This window comes from Trachypithecus francoisi, unplaced genomic scaffold, assembly GCF_009764315.1.
Source record: "Trachypithecus francoisi isolate TF-2019V2 unplaced genomic scaffold, Tfra_2.0 Lachesis_group15, whole genome shotgun sequence".
NCBI lineage: Eukaryota > Metazoa > Chordata > Mammalia > Primates > Cercopithecidae > Trachypithecus > Trachypithecus francoisi.
The window spans coordinates 89,251,354-89,275,343 of record NW_022681460.1 but is presented as its reverse complement, the minus strand read 5'-3'; the positions used below and the strand labels follow the sequence as shown (position 1 = coordinate 89,275,343).

General features: G+C 36.5%; 1 protein-coding gene across 4 annotated transcripts in view; it reads right to left on the bottom strand.

Moving 5' to 3' along the window:
* The window catches only part of THEMIS (thymocyte selection associated), a 203,236-nt gene that overhangs the window by 91,250 nt on the left and 87,996 nt on the right, over window positions 1-23,990 (bottom strand). For 3 of the 4 annotated variants that reach the window (XM_033235525.1, XM_033235526.1, XM_033235523.1), the window contains exon 4: window positions 18,245-19,293. In XM_033235525.1, coding sequence (XP_033091416.1) covers window positions 18,245-19,293 — 1,049 coding nt within the window. Of the gene's footprint in view, window positions 1-14,092; window positions 16,239-18,244; window positions 19,294-23,990 lie in introns of those variants that run through there. The other variant, XM_033235524.1, reaches the window with a different exon arrangement.

Genomic DNA, 23,990 nt, shown 5'->3' with positions numbered 1-23,990 from the left:
GTGAGATGAAAAACCTTGAAGAAGGTTAAGGTTTAGAATTAAGGGCCATCAGTCATTAGGGATTAGAACTTTTACTTCCTGTTCCTAGCTATTATCAACAAACCTTCACCAAATTTATGTTCACCTACAAGTGCATTTTTAGTGGTTCCTTAAAAAATAAAAAGGACAAATTTAATTGACAGTTTGAGGTACTAAAGACCAGAGAGCAACCTTATGCAGTTGGAATACCTGTATTGAAATGATCAAAGGTGACTGAAAACTAAAGAAGAGTAAACAGCAAGAAAGCAAAGGAGACAAAAAGAGAAAACATAAAGATCCTACATAACTTTTTGGAAATAATGGAGGAAGCATTGCCAAAATTATATGAAAATAAGAGCTTATTTGATTTTATTTAGACACTAAAGCAAAATTTGACATTCAAAGAATGACTGGAGATAACTGCATTGCACATACGTACACATAAACACTAATATATATAGATACACATAAATACATGGGTATATATAGTATATACCCATGTTTGGTACGCAGAACACATATGCATGCATACTCATCAGCAATTTATTGAGTAAGCTGAACTTGATAATGTATATACAAGAGCCACCTTGATTCTCACTCTTTTATATCCCTTCAAATCTCTGTGAACTAGTAGTTATTCTAACTCTGCATAAAATCATGGGGAAATCCCATAGTCTTTAGTGAGCACATGGTTCATAAAAATCCACTTGACTCCAGCTCAGTTTAGCATGCTAACAAAGCTCAGAATCCTTCTCTAAGTCAAGATGTCTTCCTGCTGTAGCTTAATCCCACTTGAGATTTTTAAGTCTACAGAAGAGAAGCAAGTATGTTTGGCTGCTTAATGATGGGCTCTCTTCAACTCCTGCATCCACGCACTAACTTTTCTTTTTTGACTTCTCTAGCTTAGGGCCTTGGGAGAAAGTGGAGTAAGAAGAAAGGATACACACTCTTGAATCACTAACATCTTTGTAATGTTGAAACAGCAGGAGTCAAAACCTAACCCTTTTATTCAAAGACCACTTCTTCAGATTAATGGGAAACCATCCCATTGGGAACCACACAAGTTTCTTTGACTAAGGCTAAGAATGTACTACTACCACCCTCAGTGCTTCTATTTCAGGAAATATATCCACTAGTCAAGGTCCCTCTCCATCTCTCAAGTTCACACCATGTCTTCAGAGAACCCACATCTTCATTCTGCTATTGACAGAAGTGCAGTTTTCTTTCAATATAACTTACCCCAGGCAAAAGGAAGCTCTAGTCACAGCCTCTCACCTTTGGATTTTGCAGATATGGATCAACGGCCAGTTCATATTTTCTTCCAACTCCCACAGCTCATTGGCAAGACCTCCAAATGGATCACTTGAAGATCCCATCACATAACTTGAAGGGAGGGAGAGGAACCCAACTTCTCTAACCCATAATGCCAGGGACTAAAAATTCACACAATATGGTTAACAACCATCTGTCAAACAATCTTCTCTCTTCATTTTGCTAACTTCTCAATATTTATCTTATTTGACCTGAAGTGAAAGAAAAGCCCTAGCACTTAAAGAACACTCACTCCTTGCTTCCAAGATGGGAAACTAGCTAATACTGCTGGCATCAATTATAGGACCTTCACCTTCCAAGTCCTGCATACACAGTTCTGCAGCTCACTTTAAAATGTGGGGATTCACAGGCCTGCATTTTGTTCTCAGGCTTTGGGTTCTCAGGCTTTGGGCTCCCAGGATGAAGAGTCAATGAAACAATCTGTTAGACTACACACATGTGTACATATGCAAATGTGTTCATATGTCACTTTATCACAGACACAGATGAATACAGAATCATGTACATATGTGTGTCTGAGTCTATATGCATATGAATAATGGAAATATAATATTGATAGTACAAAATATTAATAAGATGAAATTGCTCCTGATTTTATTTTCTTCTTTCATTTTTTTCTCTTTTCTAAAATAGCATGCCTTACTTTTAAAACCACAAAAGTGTATATTTATATACAAGCACATAACAGTGGATCTTATTTTAAAGTTGTGATATTAGTTAAAAACAATAAAAGATCTCTGGAAATGACTAAGTAGTTAAGAAACAGACTTGTATATAAAGAAGTTTTTTATGTGATTAAAAAAGCATCAGAAAATTGAGAAGAATCATTTAATAAGTGATATTGAGATATTTTGGAATCACTTTCATAAATACCAGATGAGTTCAACAGTGTATAATATATACACACAGGTACACACATATACATACACGCTTTATATGAATGTGTATGTGTATATATATGTATACACACACACTATATATGTGTATAAATGCATGTATATGCCTATGGTCTGCATATGTATATATATGTGTGTGTGCATATATAGATAAATTATTTAAAAACTAGAAATAAATATATGTGATGCACATGTTATTCACTGGAATGAAGATAAGTTTAAAAGCAATTTAGAAGCAAGCACAAGTGAAAAGGTGCACAAAAATTTAATATTTCCATGTGCCTAAGTGGAAAAATTCAAGTTTTCTGGAAATATCCCAAAATGTGACAAATTTTTCACTCTTTTTAATATATGGTCTGTGAAAGAATTGAATTGGAAAAAAAAAGAAATTATAACGTTATCTCTTCTTCCTACAAACATTTACTGAGTGACTGCTACATACCAGAAACTTTACAAAACACTGAGGAAGGAAATGCAAATACAGCCATTTGCTTCATGACAACATTTCCATCAAGGACAGACTACATATACAACTACGGTTCCATAAGGTTATAAAGAAGCTGAAAAATTCCTATATTAACGATGTCATAGCTGTCATAATGTTGTCATGTAACGAACGCATTACTTACTGTTTTGTAGTAATGCTGGTGTAAACTAACCTACTGTACTGCCAGTCATATAGAAGTATAGCACATACAAGTATGTATAATATTTGATCATGATAATAAATGACCATTATTGGTTTATGTATTTACTCTACTATACTTTTTAATCACATTTAAGTGTACTTCTACTTATTGAAAAAAAAAAGTTAACTGTAAAACAGCCTCAGGCAGGTCCTTGAGAATGTGTTCCAGAGGAAGGCATTGTTATCACAGGAGACAGCATCATGGTGATTTTGCCCCTGAAGACCTTCCAGTGGGACAAGACATGGAGGTGGAAGACAGTGATATTGATGATCTTGACCCTGTGTAGGCTTAGGCTAATGTGTGTGTGTTTGTATGTTAGTTTTAGCTTAAAAAGCAAAAAATTAATAAACAACCTTAAAATAGAAAAAAGTTTATAGAATTAAAAAAAGAAAAATTATTTTTATTTATATCTGTGCAAGGGTTTGTTTTAAGCTAAGTGTTATCAAAACATCAAAAAGTTTAAAAAATTAAAAAGTTTATAAAGTAAATATGTTACAGTAAACAAAGGTCAAGTTATTATTGAAGAAAGAACAAGTTTTTTATAAATTGAGTGTAGGCTAAGAGTATAGTATTTATAAAGTCTTCAGTAGCATACAGTAATGTCCTAGGCCTTCACTTTCACTCACCACTCACTCACTGACTCACTCAGAGCAAATTCCAGTCCTGCAAGCTCCATTCATGATAAGTGCCCTATACAGGTGTGTATTTTTACTGTATGTTTTCTATTTTTAGATACACAGGCACTACTATTGTGTTACAATTGCCTATAATTGTACCATGTAACACTATTCAGTATAGGAACATGCTGTACAGGTTTGTAGCCTATAAGCCACACGCTATGCCCTATAGCCTAGGTGTAGTGCAGGTTATACTATTGAGGTTTTTGTAAGTACACTACATTCTTTAATGTTCAAATAACACCTAAAGATGCATATCTCTGAGGTATTCCCATCGTTAAGCAATGTGTGACTGTTTTGAATAGCCCACTATAACATTTTATAGTAAGAGCTATGGTAGTAATTTGTAAGGCCTGGAATGAAAACCCACATTAAGAACACCAAAATCAGACTTGCAAGCCGTGGGTTGAGAGGCAGATGAGCACCTGGGAAATTTTCTAGAACAAGTAACAACAAAGAGTGGTCTAAATAAAGGATGGTCTCGAATTCTAGCTCGCACTCTGAGTAGTAGTTCTCTTTCCTCAGATCTTTTATGAACTAAAATCACACATTTAAAGTAAGATTCATAATTACTCTCTGAGCTTCAGTGTTCATGTCTTGGGAATATTAATAACACTCATAGGGATATGGAAAGAATTGAATGAGAATGATTTAGCTACTTAAATGTTAGTGAGCCCCCAATAAATGGTTGTTTAAAGAAGTAACAAAATTTCAATTGAAAAATTAAGGACTCAGAAGAGAATAAAGTATTTGCAGGCTGCAAATGTTTAATATAGCCAAATACTAAATGTATAAACTTGAGGCAAGGTATGGAGACAGAAAAGCTTGAGAAATAAATAATAGATGGATGATAAACTATTGAAAAGAAAGCCACAACAGGTTCTCATCAAGAGAGATACATGGTAAGATTTTCTTTTTAGAATGATCAAATTGTCTGTAATGTGGATAATAAATTTAAGAGTGGTGATCAAAAACAAAAAGACTAGTTAAGAGATGGTCTCAAACATTCAGACAAGAAATCATGAAGATCTGAAATAAGTAGGTATATATATTCAAGAGAGATCAAAGAAATGGAATCTACAGGATTTGATGATTGACAAATGGAAACAGGAACAAAAAAGGAAACACTGTTCCTAAATATTTGGTTTAGGCAAGTCAATAGATGGTGGTGGCATTTGCAAAGATAAGAAATAAGAGAAGGAAGATTACCATCCCATTGTTAATCTTTTTCGTTTGTTTGATTTTTGTTTTCTTTTTCTTTCTTTCTTTTTTTTTTTTTTTTTCTTGTTTTTGGACTGTGTAATAGTTCTTATATTGTTCAATAGTACCCAGTTTCCCTCTACTTTCAGGCTTAAGGGAAGGTTACACTTTCACACTCGAGCACAGACATGGACTCTGAATTTCTCTGGCCAATTAAATAAGTGCAATTGATAGAGATAGAGATCTCACATTTGTGCGTTATTAGTAGATTGTGATTCTCCACCGTCCTTTACCCATACCATGATAACAAGTCAATTCTGGAAGAAGGAGCTAATTGAGGACGATGTATTTCAGAAAATTTTTCTTTGACAAGTTATAGATCCATGAAATCTTAAGTGACCAATTTAGTCATAATGATGTCTATAATTTTTATTAGGGGAAAAAAAGCATCAATTAGCCATGACTTGAATTTTCATTCTAAAGTCACAAATCTTCTTCATAGTACTGAGTCCCTTAAAATGTTGTTCATTATTTATATCTGAAAAGCAATGGTACATTGCATGTGATCTTGGAAAGTTATACGTTGTTGATGAGCTTTGTCTCACCTGTAAAAATTGGGATAATAATAATTATGGAATTAATTTCACTAGTTTTGTATGAGGACTAAATGAGTTGATACATATAGAAAACAGGATAGTGACTGATTCATTGTTAGCACTCAGCTAATAAAGCCCTCTGGTTCTTACCTTTTAAATTTTTTAGTATATTTCCTTTGTTCCTTATATTTTGGACTTTCTCAGAAAAAAAATTCCATCTTCTTCTCTCATGGGCCACCCACTCTAGCTTCATCTCACCTTCTCAAAGAACATTATTTATCACTTATCTGTTGACACTTGAATCATCATCCTTAGCTTAGATTTCTTTCCTAAAGTACAGGCCCATGGTAAACATCATACTAGGCATCTCAGCTCAGAAATTTCAAACTAAACTAAACTGTAACCTTGCTTCTGTAAAACCATCTGTGATGGTTAATACTGAGTGTTAACTTAATTGGATTGAAGGATACAAAGTGTTGATTTGGGGTGTGTCTGTGAGGGTGCTGCCAAAGGAGATTAACATTTGAGTCAGTGGGCTGGGAAAGGCAGACACACCCTTAATCTAGGTGGCACAATCTAATCAGCTTAGAGTGCAGCAGAATACAAGGAGGCAGAAAAATGGGAAAGGGGAGACTGACCTAGCCTCTGAGCCTACATCTTTCTCCTGTGCTGGATACTTCCTGCCCTTTGAACATCAGACTCCAGGTTCTTCAGTTTTGGAATTGGACTGGCTCTCCTTGCTCCTCAGCCTGAAGATGGCCTATTGTGGGACTATATTCCATTAGTTCTGTCCCTATAAAGAACTCTGGCTAATACAGATTTTGGTACCAGGAGCGGTTCTAGGGGAAGAGGAACAGAATATTAAGGATGGAGTTCTTCCATTGGTTTTGGGGTTTCTGGAATTGACTGCATAATATGATTAGATCCAAAAATGCTAAGGACTCTACTTCTAATAGTGTGGAGAACAGTGATAGTCCTTGGCATGAACTGTTTAGAGAGTTATGCAAAATAAATGCATTTGACGTTCCTGATACACACTCATGAGAGGCAAAGAGTTTAGTGACTCTGTGCATAATACCTTTGACCATATGTGGAGAACCAAGGAACCTTTGACCATATGTGGAGAATATAATGAAGCTCCTTGGTTGCTCCTAAGTTCAGTGGGCGAAGTGACTAATGAAATCTAAGATTCTATCTCCTGGCCTCAGAAGTAGATGCAAAGCCTCAAATCTGCTAGGATTGCCCTGAGTCTCCTGTACAGAAAGAGCTGAAATTGTGGAAAACCAGACACAAGATCTTATCATGTGAGTGGCTGACCTGCAATGAAAGGTACATGCACAGCCTTGCCAGGAGTCTACTGTTAAAGTGAGGGCATTGATTGGAAAAGAATGGGACCCTGCAACTTGGAATAAGGACAAGTGGGAGGACCCTGAAAAAGCTGGAGACACTGAGTTTGTAAACTCTCATGGGTCTTTTTTGCTTTTTTGCCAGGAGAAATAGCTTCCCCATCCTCAGTAGTGACAATATCCCCTCCTCCATCCATGCTGCCATCAGCCTTTCCACCTTTGTCTAAGAAGACAAACCCTGCACTGCCTGAGGCAACAGTGATGCCCTCCCCTGAGGCAATTGCCAGGCAAGATAATGTTGATTCTCCTCAGAAGCCACGCTCAACACCTCCGTTTGCTTCCAGACCTATAACAAGACTAAATTACCAGTGGACCCTAGAGGTGAGGTTGAGAGTGTGACCCATGAGGAGGTGCACTACACTTGAAAAGAAGTGCTTGAGCTCTCTAATTTATATAAACAGCAATCTGGAGAACAGGCATGGCAATGGATATTAAGCGTGTGGGATAATGGTGGAAGGACATAGTGTTGGATCAGGCATAATTTGTTGATTTGGGCCCACTAAGTAGGAACTCTGCATTTAATGTTCCAGCTCGGGGAGTTAAGAAAAGGTTCTAATAGTTTATTTGCTTGGTTAGCTGAAATATAGATTAAAAGATAGCCCACTGTGAGCAAGTTGGAAATGCCTGATCTCCCTTGGTTTAATGTAAAGGAAAGAATCAAAAGGCCTAGGGAGAATGGGATGGTGGAGCAGATTGGTCACTTGAGAACTACTCATCCCAGCTGGGAAAGTCCAGAAGATATACCCTTGACCAATGCCTTGCAAAACAGATTTATGAGGGCAGCACCTGCATATTTGAAGAGCCCTGTAATTGTTCTTCTCTATATGTCAGATCTAATGGGGGAACCACAGTCACTTAACCACAAAATTTAAATATAGTGGGAATAATTGGATCCTGAGGTGGTAGGGGCCAAGTGGCACCACTCAATCATCAAAGGAAAGGTGAGTGTAGCTAGCATAATGGACAGCAGAGGCAAAGAGACAATCAGAATAGTCAGACTTGTGTAGAGCACTGGCATGGCTAATCACAGTGTTCCTAGAAGTGAAATTGATAGGAAGCCTACTGCATTCCTACTTAAATTATACAAACAGAAAACCTACAGGTCGAATGAGCAAAAGACTAACTTGAATTATAAAAAATGGAGAATCACAGCCCCTCAATAAATTTCCAGACTTGAGCCGGTTTACAGAGCCAGAACCCCTTGAATGAAAGGGAGGCAGGACCTCTTGAGGAAGGACCCTACTACATTACTGACAATTTATGCAGTGAATCTTTCTCCCATCCTTCCCCAAGGAGACCTCTAGCCTTTAACCTGGGTAACTGTGCATTGTGGAAAGGGAAATGTTCTGTCCCTCTAGAGAACCCTAAATAATACGCTATTCTTCTACCTATGTTCTCTGTTTTTTATTTTAATAAATTTTCTGAATGTGTTTTAATCAATTTCACCACCAGCCATTCTGATGCTTATGTTAGAAATCTGGATACTTTCCTTATGTCATACCTTTTTATTTTCTACAATTTATCAACCATACATCCTACACCTACCGTATGCTAAAATGTTCTTGAATATGGGTCTTCCATTCAGAGGCAGGCATCCTCTCTCTTATCTTATTGTTTTAGTTTCCTAACTTGTCTCTCTGCCTCTGTTTGAATTGATTATCTGTGCTATAATTAGAGTATTTTAATAGCTGCATTCAGGTATGATTGATGATTTTAAGTGTACAATGAAATGATTTTAATACATCTATAGATCTGTGCAACCATTATCATAATACAGTTTTAAAACCTTTTCATCACCCAAAAAACATTCCTCATGTCTGTTTGTCGTTAAGTAAGCAGTGTTATGCCTACTTATCTCTCCAGGAAAACACTGATCTGCTTTCTGTCTGTACTCACTACCTCAGTCTTTTACTGTAATTACATAGTTCTAGTTTTCCTCTATGTAACCACCATCACTGGATGTAAAACTAGAACCCTGTAATTGCAGTAAAATAAAAATTTTCTATATTTTTCTTTGCTTATTATGAAAGTGTTCATTATTCTGTGCTCCTGAACACATTAACCCTTTATTAATTTTTTCCTGTTATACATCCCTGTCTACCTTAATGAAGAGAAGACTTCATATTCTCTCTGGATCTTATATTATCACCTACTCAATATGGTATTCAAATTAATAGTCCTAAGTTCTACTTCTATTCTTAGTTCTACTTCCTGAAGGTTATTTCAGCTAAATCCTGAATTGTTACTAAAGAGTTTTTGTGATGCCAAAGTTCATCAGCTAAAATTGTAATGTCTCTTAGAGAGTTCAAGATATTCTCAACTTTCTTCTCATCACTGAATCAGGAAAGAAAAGTCCTAAGCATGATAAGCCTACATTCAAAAAAATAGCATGTCAGTAGGAAGTCTCTTTCCTTACCTGATCATTTTCCCTGACCTTTGATCTCTTCCAAAGGTATAGTTGAAAACTGTAACTGCTACAGAACAGACATAGTGATACAGCTAGCATCCCCCAGGGGCTGAACTCTCCTTAAAAAAATGACATTTACACATATTTAAGCAGATTTTAACAGAAAAATATGACACCATTTCTGGTTGCTTTCCTTAATGAATCCATATACATAAATAATTCTACTGACAGCCATTTTATATGCATAAAATAAGAAATTTGTGAGTGTGGATAGGAATTTTAAAAGTAGGCATAGGTAGAAAAGAGACCAAAGACTGAGCTCAAAGGCACTTGAACATTAAGAGTTAACGGAGATTGGACAAGAGCCACCAAAAAAGACGAGAGAAAAATACAACCACTGCAGTATAAAAAAATCAGGAAGGCATAATATTCCAGAATTCTATGAAAGGATTTTAAAAAGTAGGTAGTGTTCAACTGTGCCACATACCACCTAGTATTCATATAATATGAGGACTGAGGATTGACCATAAAATCTGGCAACCTGAGTATCATTGGTAACCATGACACACCTTATATACTCCTCAGCCTAAATTACCTTATTTGCAAAATAGAGATAATCACAGCATCCATCCATGGAGGAATGTGGAAGATTAAATAAGAGATTAATACATGTAAGCACCTGGTATAGTGCCAGCTCAGTAATGAGCAGCTGGTGTTTTTATTGCAGAAGATTGAGATCAGTCTGGATCACAGACCTTCGGATATTTTATTATTGAACACAGGATGTCTGACAACCTTGTGAGAATTTGGTTGGAGCGGAGTCTAGTACGAATGGAAAATACAGAAATGATTTTACCTCAGGAGAAAAGCCGAAATCAGAACCAATGAAGAAAACGATAGCTTGGATAGGCTAGTTCTCAGCCTTGGATAACAATTGAGAAAACACATCTTACATAACTTTGTGTTTTATCCTATTTCACAACTGGTAATTGCACACTTTTAAGACATTAATTACATTTTTTAAAAGCATTTGATAGCAACAACAAATTTTTATTAAGGACGAATGGTATGTAAAGTTTAGTGATCTGAATGAGCATAAACTCACAAGTCGGAATAATATTTGTATCTTTTCAGTTACACTAAAATAACAAATATTTATTCCTTTTATATATTGTGTGACTTCATAATTTTATAATCAGTCCTTTTTGATTTTGTGTGTGCCTTCATAAATAACAGTGGATTTATTATACATTTCTTGTGGTCTTTAATGTACAATTTGATTCTTGTTTGTCTAATTTTGTAGTCAATCTCCTTCTGATTTTACAGAATTCCCTCTTATTTTGTTCTCATCAGATCTAAAATCGTCTGTGTAATTGGCTTATGGTAAATATCTCAAATGAGAGCATTGGAGATATTTTAGCCTCTTACAAAGAGGCTAAAAGCAACTTGTCCTATTAGAAGTGTATCTTAATTAAGTATTGCTTAGAAAGTTTCTAAGACATCATGATTATATTGAAGTTAGATTCTGGACAAAGTACATGAAAAAGTTTAGGGCTATAAAATGTTTGCTGAGAGTTCTTCCTTAAATAATGCATGCACGAATCTTTTCTTTGTCTATGAATTTTTAGAGTATCTATGGGCCCTCTGGTCTCTTAAAGTTCATTTTCACTTTCCACTCTCTTCTATTTCTAAGACAAATCTTTTTCTTCTTATGTTTACTTTTCAAAATTTGGAAAAAATACTGATTTTTGGAAGCCTATTTTTATGTATTCTTTCACAGCCATCTTGTGCTCATTTTCTGTCCTAATATTTATCCAGCAAAATTTGGTTTGGGAAGCAAACCTAAAATATATTTGTTGATGTAGGTCTGATATCAGTGAAAACATCACCAAAGATTAAAAGTAATGGTTAGCTTGCAAGAAACTGGGGAGTTGTAGCAAAACTTATTTGCTCAAATATATAGCTTATGTCTTATCAATTTATTTTTAGGCAAGGCTTTTATTCTAAAATAAATCCACAACTGACAAATATAGTAATGGAAAATTCAGATAAATCTGTTTCAAAACTGCATAGCCAACTGGAACTTATCTCCTCTACTTTTCTTCAACTGCTCTTTTGATTTTTTTTAAAAGAAAAACTGAAGGTAATAAGCTCAAAGAAAGGAACATAAATATCTAGTGAGCCCACGCTCAACTTAGTGATTACAGTCACTAGAATTTCTATAGAGATTATAGGAAGTTGGCAATTCAAATGCCCTCACTTAATACATACTATGTAATGAACTGATCATTTTTTCTGTTATTGCTACCATTTCAAAAAGGAATTTCTATGTAGTGGGCACTTAAGTAAGTGAAAACTATTCTAATTTTCTGAAAGGTCAGAAATCTAATGCAAAGTAATTTAGTCCAAATTTTGCTCAAGTCTTTAGCTAATCTATTGAGAAAATAAATAAATTTTATAAATTCAAATTTTTTTCCTGCTAAAAAAGTAACATTCAGTAACACTGAAAATATGACATCACATATTTGGTGGCATTTTTGTTCCTGACACTATAGGTAAGGAGTGGGGAACAGTATCAACTAATGTTTTTCATCATTGCCCCCCAGATGAGAACATTTTCAGTTGTTAGAAAGTTCAGAGAGGGCAAAAATTTTAGTTTATTCAAATATTTCCCATTGGAAGTGTACTTCAATCATGCCATAATGAAAATCATGTTCTTTAGCCATAAATTATCCAGAGAAAATCAGTATTTTATTATTAATCTGATGACTTGTTTACTGTTTCTTGAAATTTCCCTAAAATCAGGTGATATTTGCAAATATTTTAGTTTAACCAATTCTTTTTCATTTAAAACTCAATTATACCAATTCAGCTATCCAGATGGAAGTGTCAACACACTACATGTCATGACCAGAGCAAAACTCAAATTCAGATCACTCCTCTCCCATTCCAGAAGCATAAAAAGAGCTTATAAATATTCTGCATATGCCATTGGGCACAGATTTGTACCTTCGAGGTTTCAGCTATAACTCAATTTTGGCTAACTTTCAACCCAGCACTTCCTTTATTCATCCTTTGCCCTCTTCTCCCATCTTTTTTACATCCTTCGTTGTCTGTTTATAGTCCATGTCATTTACTAGACAACAGACCTCAGGCAACTCAAAAATCATGATTTATTATCTGTACATGTCTCGCCTTAAGGAAAGCCCAAATAGCTACTAAAAAAAATGCTACAATTGGCTAGGTGCAGTGGCTCATGCCTGTAATCCCAGCACTTTGGAAGGCCCAGGTGGGCAGATCACAAGGTCAAGAGTTCAAGACCCGCCTGGCCAAGATGGTGAAACCCCCATCTCTACTAAAATTACAAAAATTACCTGGACATGGTGGCAGGTACCTGTAATCCCAGCTACTTGGGAGGCTGAGGCAGAGAATTGTTTACACCAGGGAGGCAAATGTTGCAGTGAGCCAAGATCATAGCATTGCACTCCAGCCTGGGCAACAGAGTGAGACTTAAAAAAAAAAAAAAAAAAAAAAAAGCTAAAATTGTATCTCACAGTCAAAATTTGTCAATTTTTTAAAGGAAGTTCAAAAGCTTCCTTTATTTTTCCTATTTTCAGATTCAAAAACCCAATATTTAAATATGTCCATATTCCATCTTCATTTTGTTAGGTCTTTGAAAAATGCTATAATAGTAATCTTCCCTATTCAGAGGGAAATCAGAATTACAGCTTCTATGTTATATGAAAAGGACCTACCGTGAGTAGAAAGGTGGGAGTGTTCAGAAGCTCAGTGTCAGCTACAAATTCAAACACTCTTAATGTATTTATACTACATCAGGTTAACAAAAACAAAAACAAGTCACATCGTTTGTGACCAAACTCTGTTGATAACAAACAAGGGGGTATAATACTGCTCTCTAATGATCTAGATTTAGTCCAGTAATGTGGGTTTCTCTAACACATTTCAGCCACTGTAACTGTCACACCAGATCAGAAGTGACAATTTAGCACCAGCAGCAGCTGCTGAAGTGTTCTCTCTGCACTCCCCAGGAACCATTGCTTTCCTTCTGCCTTTTCCAGCCCTCACTCTAATTCTAGTGCAGGATATTTTTCTGCTCATTTCACAGTACCTTGCCATTACTGCCTCCCTTGCTCTTTGCCTTAATGTCTCCTATGGGTGTTCTTGTCGGACAGAAATCTAAAAATTCAGGCAGCAAAGTGGACACTTGGGCATTAAAAGGCCAAATAGAGTTAGTGAAATACAAGATTTCTGGTCCCAGCTGCAGTCTCTGAAGACATGGAATATCTCATCTTTCAACCAAAGGTTTGTTTTTCTGTCTGGTTATAGGCCCTTTCATCAGAATACAGAAGTTGCATTTCTCCTATGTGGCACTCAGAAGTCATAGCTATATATATCCATGACAGGCAAAACCCCAGTGAGTACATGTTCTTCTAAACTATCTGAAACCACTTCTAACATAGAAACCAACCTTCAAGGAAGGAGAATCTACCTGACAACATTTCTATTTAGAATACAATTTCAGGCCCAGGTTCATTTATTTAGTCATTTTATAATGTTGTTTCCATCAGATTAAATATTCAGATGCACAGATCCTAACGACATTATTTCCACATTATGTCAAAAACCTAAAGAAAATGTTGAGGATTCCCCTGGCCTATTCCCACTCTTTTGTTTAGATCCCATACATTATTCTTATAAACAGTTAACTAGCACATTTAAAGAACAACTATAATATTATTTCACGTAAAACCTCATAGGTCTTGAAATAGGCTGTAATCCTGTTTGTAACCATCCCCCCACTCTTGTCCCTGCCCAAACTGAATTATAATTCTAAAGTTTCTACACCAATCTTTTTTTTTTTTTTCTTTTTAGGTATTGCTAAAGCTGGAGAACTGTTGACAATCTTACTTTGAAAAATAATTCTATTTCTCCTAGTTCCTGTAACCTGTCCTCATATATTCTTAATTTTCAAACATTTTAGATGAGCTTGTAGTGTTCATAACCAACAACAGATACCTGCTGTATGTTAATTTGGCTAATGCAGAGTGAATTTTAGATTCTTTCTCTTAGACTGCCCATACATCTGTCTGTTACTTAACAATGCAAGAAATGATTTAGCAAAGTTAATGATCCATTGGGAAGGCAAAAGTAAATTCATATAATGAAGCATCTAGGACTCTTCTCTGTGCATGTAAAACAGCATTTTAATGAGCTAAATGAGTTTGAATATTTAAACTCTGAATAATCCTTACTATTTGTTATCCAAATTTAAAGCAATATTCCATATATAATCCATAATCTTAGAGGCTGGTTTTCAATGGCTGCTTTCTACCTATGAAGCATAAAAAATGTTCTTTAAAAGCACACATGATAGAACAGGCTTCATGTAAATATCAGAAGAAACATAAAAGGAATATATGAAAGGATGACTTTGTGAGAATAAGAAATAGTACTAATATTACTGTTTTTGGAGTAGATTATGGAGAAACTAAGAGCGCTTCTGTTTACATTCTATAAACAATGTACTAAACAGATTCCTGCCTTCATGGTGAAAAATAATTGCTGAAAATAAGGAGGTCAGTAGGTCTAAATACAGGTAGATTATAGCATCCTCTGACATTTTAAAGTGATTTCAGAGAAAATATAATGTTTTATCTACCACATTAGAATTAAAGGAATTATTCATAAACAAAGAATTGTAGACTCTTCTCAACTGTCTGATAAATTCTCAACCAGAGCAAGGATTCCCTGACAACATCACTGACATGATTTTCTATCTTCTGCTGTAAACATTTTTGGGAGAAGAAACGTGTTCCAACATATTACACCAAATTTGTCCTTCCTTTAACTTTCACCAGTGTTGAAGATGTTGTAACGGAATATAAGCCTGCACTCTGCCACAAAGCAACTATTTAAATGTATAAAATAACTAATATCATCTAGTATCAAGTCTTCCAATTCTAGATTATCACTCAATGTCTTCAACTATTCCTCAAATGAAAATGGCTCCAGAACATCTTAACATCTTTAACGGCTCTTTACAAACTCCAGTTAATAGTCTCAAGAGTGAGACTCAGAATTGGAACACCAAGAATCCATGTGGGGTCTGACCAGTAAAAAATAGTTAGGAATTATTAAGTATCTGGAATCCTACATGTACGGGTTTAGTCAAAGATTGCATTCACTTCAGTTTAGTAGTCTAGGCGTAATGTTGTTCCGTGAGTTTCTCTCTTAATAAAACACTTAGATCATTTTCATCTAATGTCTGGCAAAGAACCATTTTTTAAAATTTTAACCTTTTATTTTTCCTATGAGTGCTTTTTTTGTGATTTGGTATTTTTTCTTAATCCTTTCTTTCTGATGGTAGTGGACATTTATTATTTGTATCTCCATGTCTTCACATCCTGCAATTCTATATTGCTAGATACTAGAGGCAACCACACCTCATTCTCCTCCCAAATGCTATGGTTTAAATTGTTTTATTCCCTCCAAAATTCACGTGCTGGAAACTTAATCACTAACACAACATTGTTGGAAGGTGTGTCCTAATGAGATGTGTTTTTATTATGTGGGCAGAGCCCTCATTAATGGATTAATGCTGCTAAGGAAAGGGCTTGTGGAAAGGGTTCCCCCACTTTTGCTATGTGACAACACAACATTCCTTCTCTCCAGTCAATGGAACAATAAGAGGCCATCTTGGAACCAGACACAGAGCCTCCTGGCATTTTGATCTTGGACTTTTCAATCTCCAGAACTCTAAAACAATAAATGTCTGTTCTTTATGGATTACCGAGTCTGTGGTATTATGTTATAATAGCACAAACAGATACCCTCCAATCATGCCTCTAGTTGGAGTAAGTAATAAATTGGTTGAGTCAGGAGATGGCATTAATCCAATCAAGGCCCTTTCGGTTTTAAATTTTGAGCCGAAGAGATTATCTTCTTCTCTAGAGATGAAACAATGAGATGTGAGATGCAGGAACTCTTAGCAGTAGGCTGGAAAAAAAAAAACCTGAGACAGCTAGCCTGGGAAAAGAAAGCCAATATGTAACGAAAAGTAAAAACAACTTAGGCCGTTTTCAAGATCCCAGTTCCAACTATTCCTGAAGCTTAGCTACACCCTTAGGTTGTCCATGGGTACATGAGCTAATAAATTCATTTAAAGAAGAAAAAAAAAAAAACACAACAACAACAAAAAAACAAAAACACTTTTCCAGTAAAACAAGAAGTGACTTGCATATACATTTTACTGTCTATGGTTTTTAAGTATTCCTCTTTCTCAAGTTGATGTCTTGTATTATCTTTCTATTGTTACTATAATAAATTATCATTAACTTAGTGGCTTAAATAATACAAATTTATTATTTTACAGTCCTATAGGTTAGTAGCTGATGTGGGTCCCACTAGCTAAAACCAGTGCTGTCAACTGCACTCCTTCCTGGAGACTCTGGGAAAGAATCTGATTCCTTGTCTTCTCTGGCTTCTAGAGGCCATCTGTGTTCCTTCGTTCATGATTCCCTTCCTCCATCTTCAAATTCAGTAATGTTGGATCTCTGAACATTCTTACGTAGTTACATGTCCCTCTAACCCTGATCTTATTTGGAAAGGTTGTTGTAAGGACTCTTGTGTTTAAATTGGACCCACCTGGATAATCCAGAATACTCTCCTCATCTCGATGTCCTTAATTTTAAGTACATGTGCAAAGTCTCTTTTGCCATGCAAAGTAACATATTCATAGGTTCTCATAGGTTCTGGGAATTTAGGTATATAAATATTTGAGTGAGGGGGGAATTATTCTGCCTACCACTAAAAAGCAAAGACGACATTTCATTTCTCATTATTCAGTTCAGTAATAAAACTATGTTAAATGGGAGAAACCAAAGATACCTTTCAAAATAATAGCAACACGTTAATCAACATTATTTGGAAACCATTGTATTATATCAAATGACTCTTTCAAAATTGTTTTTCTGGGAAGAAAATTTCTGCTGGTTTTATCTTTTTCTAAAGATGCTTTTGGAAATCCTTACTGGATTTCCCCAGCTATCATCAGAATGCAATCTCTGAGATGTAGAAATAAAAGCATTTCCATATCCATATACTTGAAGCCTAAGGCTGCTATTATTTCTAAGCATAGAGAGTGAACACAGCATCTCTTTGTTTTACTAATTGCTTTGTTTCCCTAAGCTGCAAGTACAACATCTGCCAGACCAGAATGCACTCCTTCCACACACCAAAGAACCACGGCTGGATAAACGACCTACACATCATGGTGTAAGGGCAAGCGCTTTGCAGGCAGCCAGAAGGCAGTTTTCAAGAGGCAAAGACTTCAAGTGGAAATGAAGCTGAATCACCCTCCAAAATCTTTAGAGTGGTTATGGAGTTGTTGATTCTGTAATGATTTCATACTGTCTGCAATTTTATTGATTTTGTTTTTCAATAGAACTGTTAAAGATTACGATTCTAAGATAAGCAGAATGTGGGCAGATGCTCACAATCTCACTCACTGTTCTGCCAAGATATTTTTACATCTTTCTGCACATAAAACAAAATGAAGACGTGTGCTATAGATGCATGCTACCAGTAATCCCCCATCCCCATAAGAAGGGAGTTTACTCTATGTTAATATCCTGGATGAGGTATTAAATTTTACTTAGAAAAAAATTAACAGAACTTCTAAAATTAAAGGGGTTTGCTTCCAAGGCAGTTTATAAAATATTCTTATTACCCAAACCCACTGAAAAGGCAATTTGGGTCATCATTTCCAAATGTCATCTCTGTTATTTCCACTTCAGTATTAAACTTCATGCCACATCAAAATATAAAACGCCACAACAGCTTACGCACTGTTGATGTTCATTCATCTACTGCACATCAGAAAAGCTCATTGCAAATATGGCATGAAAGAAAGAAAAGTAAGCAAAACACACTCAGAAAAGACTTGAAACAAACTGCCTCAAGGAACACACTCCAGAGGAAAGATTGCAAAACCATAGCCTTACCTTGGGAGACTTGGGCAGGTCCACCTTCCTTTCTTCTGCTAAGGTTAGCAGGGTTAACTTTGTTTCCTCTACTGAGGGGTGTTTGGGAGGGCGAGGTGGGGGATGTGAGGCTGAGCTTTCGTATCTCCGCATCATGTAATACTGCTCTTCAGTGATCTCTTCTACCAGAGTCCTGACTAGAAATGGTCCTGCATCCCTAGAGAAATTACTAACTAACTGAACAGTCATATTCAAGCGACCCACAGGAATTTCCCAGCACTCCGTGGGGTTGGCAAAGTCACTTATGAGTAGGTAAGAGTCTGTGATGTCTTCCTCCAACTGCAGTCCTGGTGTGGCAGCCAACACATCCTCTTCAATGGAAAGATCCCTGACAGACACCTTCACATTGAAGGGCAAGCGGAACTGTTTACAGAGCTCAGAAATCGGGTACTGTTTCTTATCATGAATCACCTCTACAAAACCTCCTTCCATGTACAAAGGGAGCAGTGCTGCCTCATAGGACTTTTTGAGGATTTTTTCACAGGCCAGAACATTCACTACTTTTTTTATTCCCTCACAGAGGACTTCAGTTGTCTCTGAGTGATGCACCAGAAACTGGTCCCCAACAGATACAGATGACAGCTTGTTATGAGGGGAATGAAAGGCTTTGGTGGCCACGACGTGAAGAGGCTCCTTTTCACTCTTAGCGATCTCTAGGTCATAGGCCGTTGGGAACTCCCTCGGTCGCCGCTTGAACTTGCCTTTATAGCTAGTGGGGATCAAGAAGTGTCTTTTAGGAAAATTGCTTCTAATTTCTGAAGCTAAGATTCTTGATGCCTGGTACTTTTTGTGGATCACAATTGTTTTCCCAGGCTGTAAAATGCTTTGGGGCAGGTGATTTCCTTGAGGTGCTTCTATGACTTCAGTTACTATGGGGAACTCTTTACTGGTCATTTCAAAAAGATCTTCTGTTGATAACAACTGAAGAAACCAGTTAGCATCGTAAGAATCAGTGATGTCTTTGACTTCGACATCTAGACTGGGGAGGATGCGGACTATATCCTTTCGAACTGAAAAGAAAAAAAAACACTATGGTATTTTGTACTTCAAAATGTTTGCTGCAAGATACTCTCCTGATGCCATAAATAAACTTATTTTACAAAATAAAGAACTCAGATGATCATCACATATCATTTCTTATGTGTAATTTTCCTTTTTCCAAATTGTAAGATGAAAGAGATTGAATATAAAACCAACACTCATAAGCCCATACTCAGTTTAAGAAGTGGACATTAGTTAGTACCTTGGAGCTCTAGGGAACCTCCTCAAAATCACAACCTCACTTCTACTGACGTACAATCACTCTCCTGATTCTCATGTTAAATATTCCTGTGTTTATGTTTATACTTTTATCATTCATAGCATACATGAATATAGCTATGTGTGTGAATACGTATGTAAATGTGTTCATAAATTTTATACGAAAGTTTATAAATTATTAGGTCATTTTAAGTCACATTCTTGAGGGCCAGACTTTATATATCAAATTATCATAGAAGAAAGTTTTGACCCAAAACATACATTCTTTTTTTTTTTTTTTTTTTTTTTGAGACGGAGTCTCGCTCTGTCGCCCAGGCTGGAGTGCAGTGGCCGGATCTCAGCTCACTGCAAGCTCCGCCTCCTGGGTTTACGCCATTCTCCCGCCTCAGCCTCCCGAGTAGCTGGGACTACAGGCGCCCACCACCTCGCCCGTCTAGTTTTTTGTAATTTTTTGTAGAGACGGGGTTTCACCGTGTTAGCCAGGATGGTCTCAATCTCCTGACCTCGTGATCCGCCCGTCTCGGCCTCCCAAAGTGCTGGGATTACAGGCTTGAGCCACCGCACCCGGCAACATACATTCTTTATACCACATCTTATCCTGTGAGATGAAACAATATTGCAAAGTCATGAGATACAAGCTATTTGAGATTAATACGTGAAAATAAATAACAAGATGCAGTATTTTTCCAATGTCAAAATTATTTCTTTCTCCACTGGTGTTATATTATCCCTACCTACCAAAGGAGTGGTGCAGAGTGGGTCACAATCAGAGGAGCCATTCAGGAGCCCTAGGTATGCTGGTGGGTGCTCAGCAATGTATTAATTGCCTCATGCGTCACTGGGGTTAATGGATATCTGTATTTTTTCCAACCATCCACTGTCTCATGAGTCTTCCTTTGAGACTGCAGAGATGCTTAAAATATTGTCCTGCATTTATTTACCTGTTCCTCATATACTACCCAACATAGTATCATTATAAATGGTCCTGAATAAACTTACGTATTGGCCAGGAACTGTATCTCATTCCTATAATCCCAGCATTTTGGGAGGCTGAGGTGAGAGGACTGCTTTAGCCCAGGAGTTCAAGGCTAGCCTGGGCAATATAGTGAGACCTTGTCTCTGTACAAAAATTAGAAAAAAATTAGCTGAACCTGGTGGCATGTCCCAGCTACTCAGGAGACTGAGGTGGGAAGATCACTTGAACCTGAGAAGCAAAGGTTGCAGTGAGCCATGATCACACCCACTGCATTTCAGCTTGGATGACAGAGTGAGACCCTGTCTCAAAACATAAAAATAAAAAAAAATAAATAAAGTTATGTGTTAATATTAACAGGGTATTACAATAGTCTATATTTTCTTGATAACTTACTAACATAAATGTTACAGCATTTTCATGATATGGCATTGATTTTCAATATCTCCAGCCACCCTTCTGTCATTTTTTTCTTCCTTCCATGCTTTTGAAAATGAACAATTTGGAAGATTTGTAAGACAGAATATCTTCTTATAAAACATTACATATATATTACTTTTTATATTATTAACTGCATCGAAAAACCTGTGTGATTTATGTAATATTATTTATATATCCTGTGTAATTATAGAGTTTCTGAAGATGCAGCAATGAAAAAGTATTATCTTCTTGTAAAAAAACAAAAAATCAGTGGTTGCCTATAGGCTGAAGGTCTGCAAAATTGTAAAGATTTTTAATTTTTAGAAAAAAAAGCAGGGTTGAAAGAGCACTTCTTACATTAATAAGTTATTTTATAAAGTTTAGCACACACTAACTTTTGACATTATACCTACTGGCTTCTCTGAACCTCAAGGTAAGTTTAGAAACTAAAATTCTGGTTGTCTGACTCAAAATGAGCTAGGTTTAAGAATCCTAGAGCTAGCTCTAGATAGGCTCATGCGATTCCTCAAGTCTAGGGAACAGCTAGAGAGTAGTAGAATAGATGCCATCAAGGACTTCCTGAGAACTCAGAACATCAGTTTCAATGCAAGCTAGATCCCAATCTTTCTTTGTACATGGTGGGTGCTGTGGGCTAGGAATAGCTTTAATGCATTGGAGGACGGCATTGCTGCTGGAGAAAGTCTACGGATCATGTTATCTAAACTCTTAATTTTTTTGTATTCAATTACTGACCTATCTTCAATACTTTTGTGCCTATATCCACTGAAATAATGTTAGCCTATCTTATTTTACTTAAGCTCTCAGCAGCATTTGACAAAGTAGATTAGACTCCCTCCTCTTTGATACATTTTTCTCACTTATTTTCCTCTTATCTCACTTGTGATTCTTCTCAGTTTTGCTGGTTTCTTCTCCCTATACACCACCCACCCCTCACACACACCTTTTAGGGTGTCTTGGTTCTCTTTTTCCCTCTATCTACACTCACGCCTACTCTGATCTTAAATGGTCTCATGTCTTTAAATATCATCTTTATGCTGATGACTACCCAAAGTATAGCTCTAGCCAAAACATATTCCTGAATGCTGTATGTCTACTTCAGATCTCCACTTGGACATCTAATAGATGTCTCAAAATTAACATGCTTAAACTGAAATCTAATCTTCCCCCAAAACCTAAGCTACATGCTGTCTTCCCAAACTCAGCTATTGGAAACTCTTTTTTTTCAGTTCAGTCCATAAATCTCACAGACATCCTTAGCTTTTCTCTTTTTTAACACCTGACATCTCTTACATCAGGACTATCCTGATCTAAGCCACATTATCTCTTGCCTGGCTTGTTGCAATGGCTTTCTAACCAGTATCCCTGCAGTCAAATCTCAATAGGGAAGCCAAATATTATTTTTAGATGCTAAACATATTATATCTGTCTTCTGTTTATAAGCCTACAGTGTCACTCCTTTCACTTAGTATAAAAACCAAAGTCCTTACCTGGCCCCTGGCACCACCTGGGTCTCATCTGCTACTCCTTTGACTCACGCTAACTCCCCATTGTCTCCCAGACCTCCTCATTGTCAGTCAGATCTTTGCACAGGCTGTTTCCTCTGCCTGTTACATTCTTCAGCCAGATATGTTCACAGCCAACTTCTCTTCTTCTTCAAGTCTGCTTAAATATCATCTTGGCAGTGAGATCTACTCTAAATGCTCTATTTAAAATTGCAAGCTTCTCTTCCATTTGCCCTTTTCTGTTTCTCTATTTCATGTCACCCTTCACCTTCTATCATTCCATATCACTTGCTTATTTATATTATGATAATTTTCTATTGTTTGTTTCCCTAAACTGAAATATATGCCTTCCCAGAGGCAGCAGTCTTTCATTGTTTTCTTCATCAATGTCTAGAATGTCTAGAATGGCTCCTGGCACATAGTAGACACTCAATAAATGAATTAATGAATAAAAAATAATTGCCAGAACAAAGTACATGAGTGAGCACTAAAGGAAGCAATTCAGTAAATAAATTCTATATAAAATTTCACTGGAGAAAAAAAGTTTTCAATGTTAAAATTCCTGCTACTATTCATAGCAGCTATTGTATATTTTATTTAAGACATGTCTCTTAAGGTTACAGTTTAACTTAATCAACGGCCTGTTCAATGCAGTAAATATTTGTTTTTAATGTCTTCAATACAATAGAGAGATTGAGGTATAAATATATGAGCAAAGTAAAATACTTTCATCCAATTTTTTTAATTAAAAAAGATTAGGCAAAATCATGATGTATATGCCTAAAGAGAAGATTCAGTACAAAGAAATAGCACTGAAATCAACATGAATGCAGTGAAAATCAACAACTCTTCTTAGATTCACCAGAGAATTGAGGTCACAGGCAAACCACCACCCCAAAAACTAGACAGGTAGGCGAGTACAAACAGTCATAGCTCACTGGGAGCAAAAACCACTGCTGAAGCCAGCACCTGGAAGAATACAAGGGTAACTGGGGACTCACAGTAGAATCATTTAAGAGATAAAACTCCCAGGGTGGGGAGAGCATGGTTAGGAGGACCTCCCACACTTTTCTGAGTCTTACTTTCAGGGGCCCATCCAGGTTCTCGGGATGAAGATGAGAAAAATTTCCTTGTGCTTCTGGCAGGGTGAGAGAAGAAGCAACCATTCTGAAATATACCCAGAGCATTCTGTTCTCCTTTAAAAATGCCTGTCCTCAAGGAAAACTATTTTAGCACAGCCCAACCAACTTGTGCTTTACCAGAGCCTAACTGTCATGGGGGAAGGGAATTACCCAACCAAACCACCTCTAATATTCTATGTAGGGAAAAAGCAATACTCAGCTCCAACCTCCTCTGTACTTCCACATAAAGGAAGGGAAATACCCAACTCAAGCCTCCACTAGCCATTCTGTTTCTCCCAAAGCATACAAAAAAGCTGAGAAACATTTGTGAAGGTCACAGCCTAGAGACACAGGCTCACTAATAACTGAAACCTAATCATAAAATTATAGAAATCCCCCCTCCATACCAT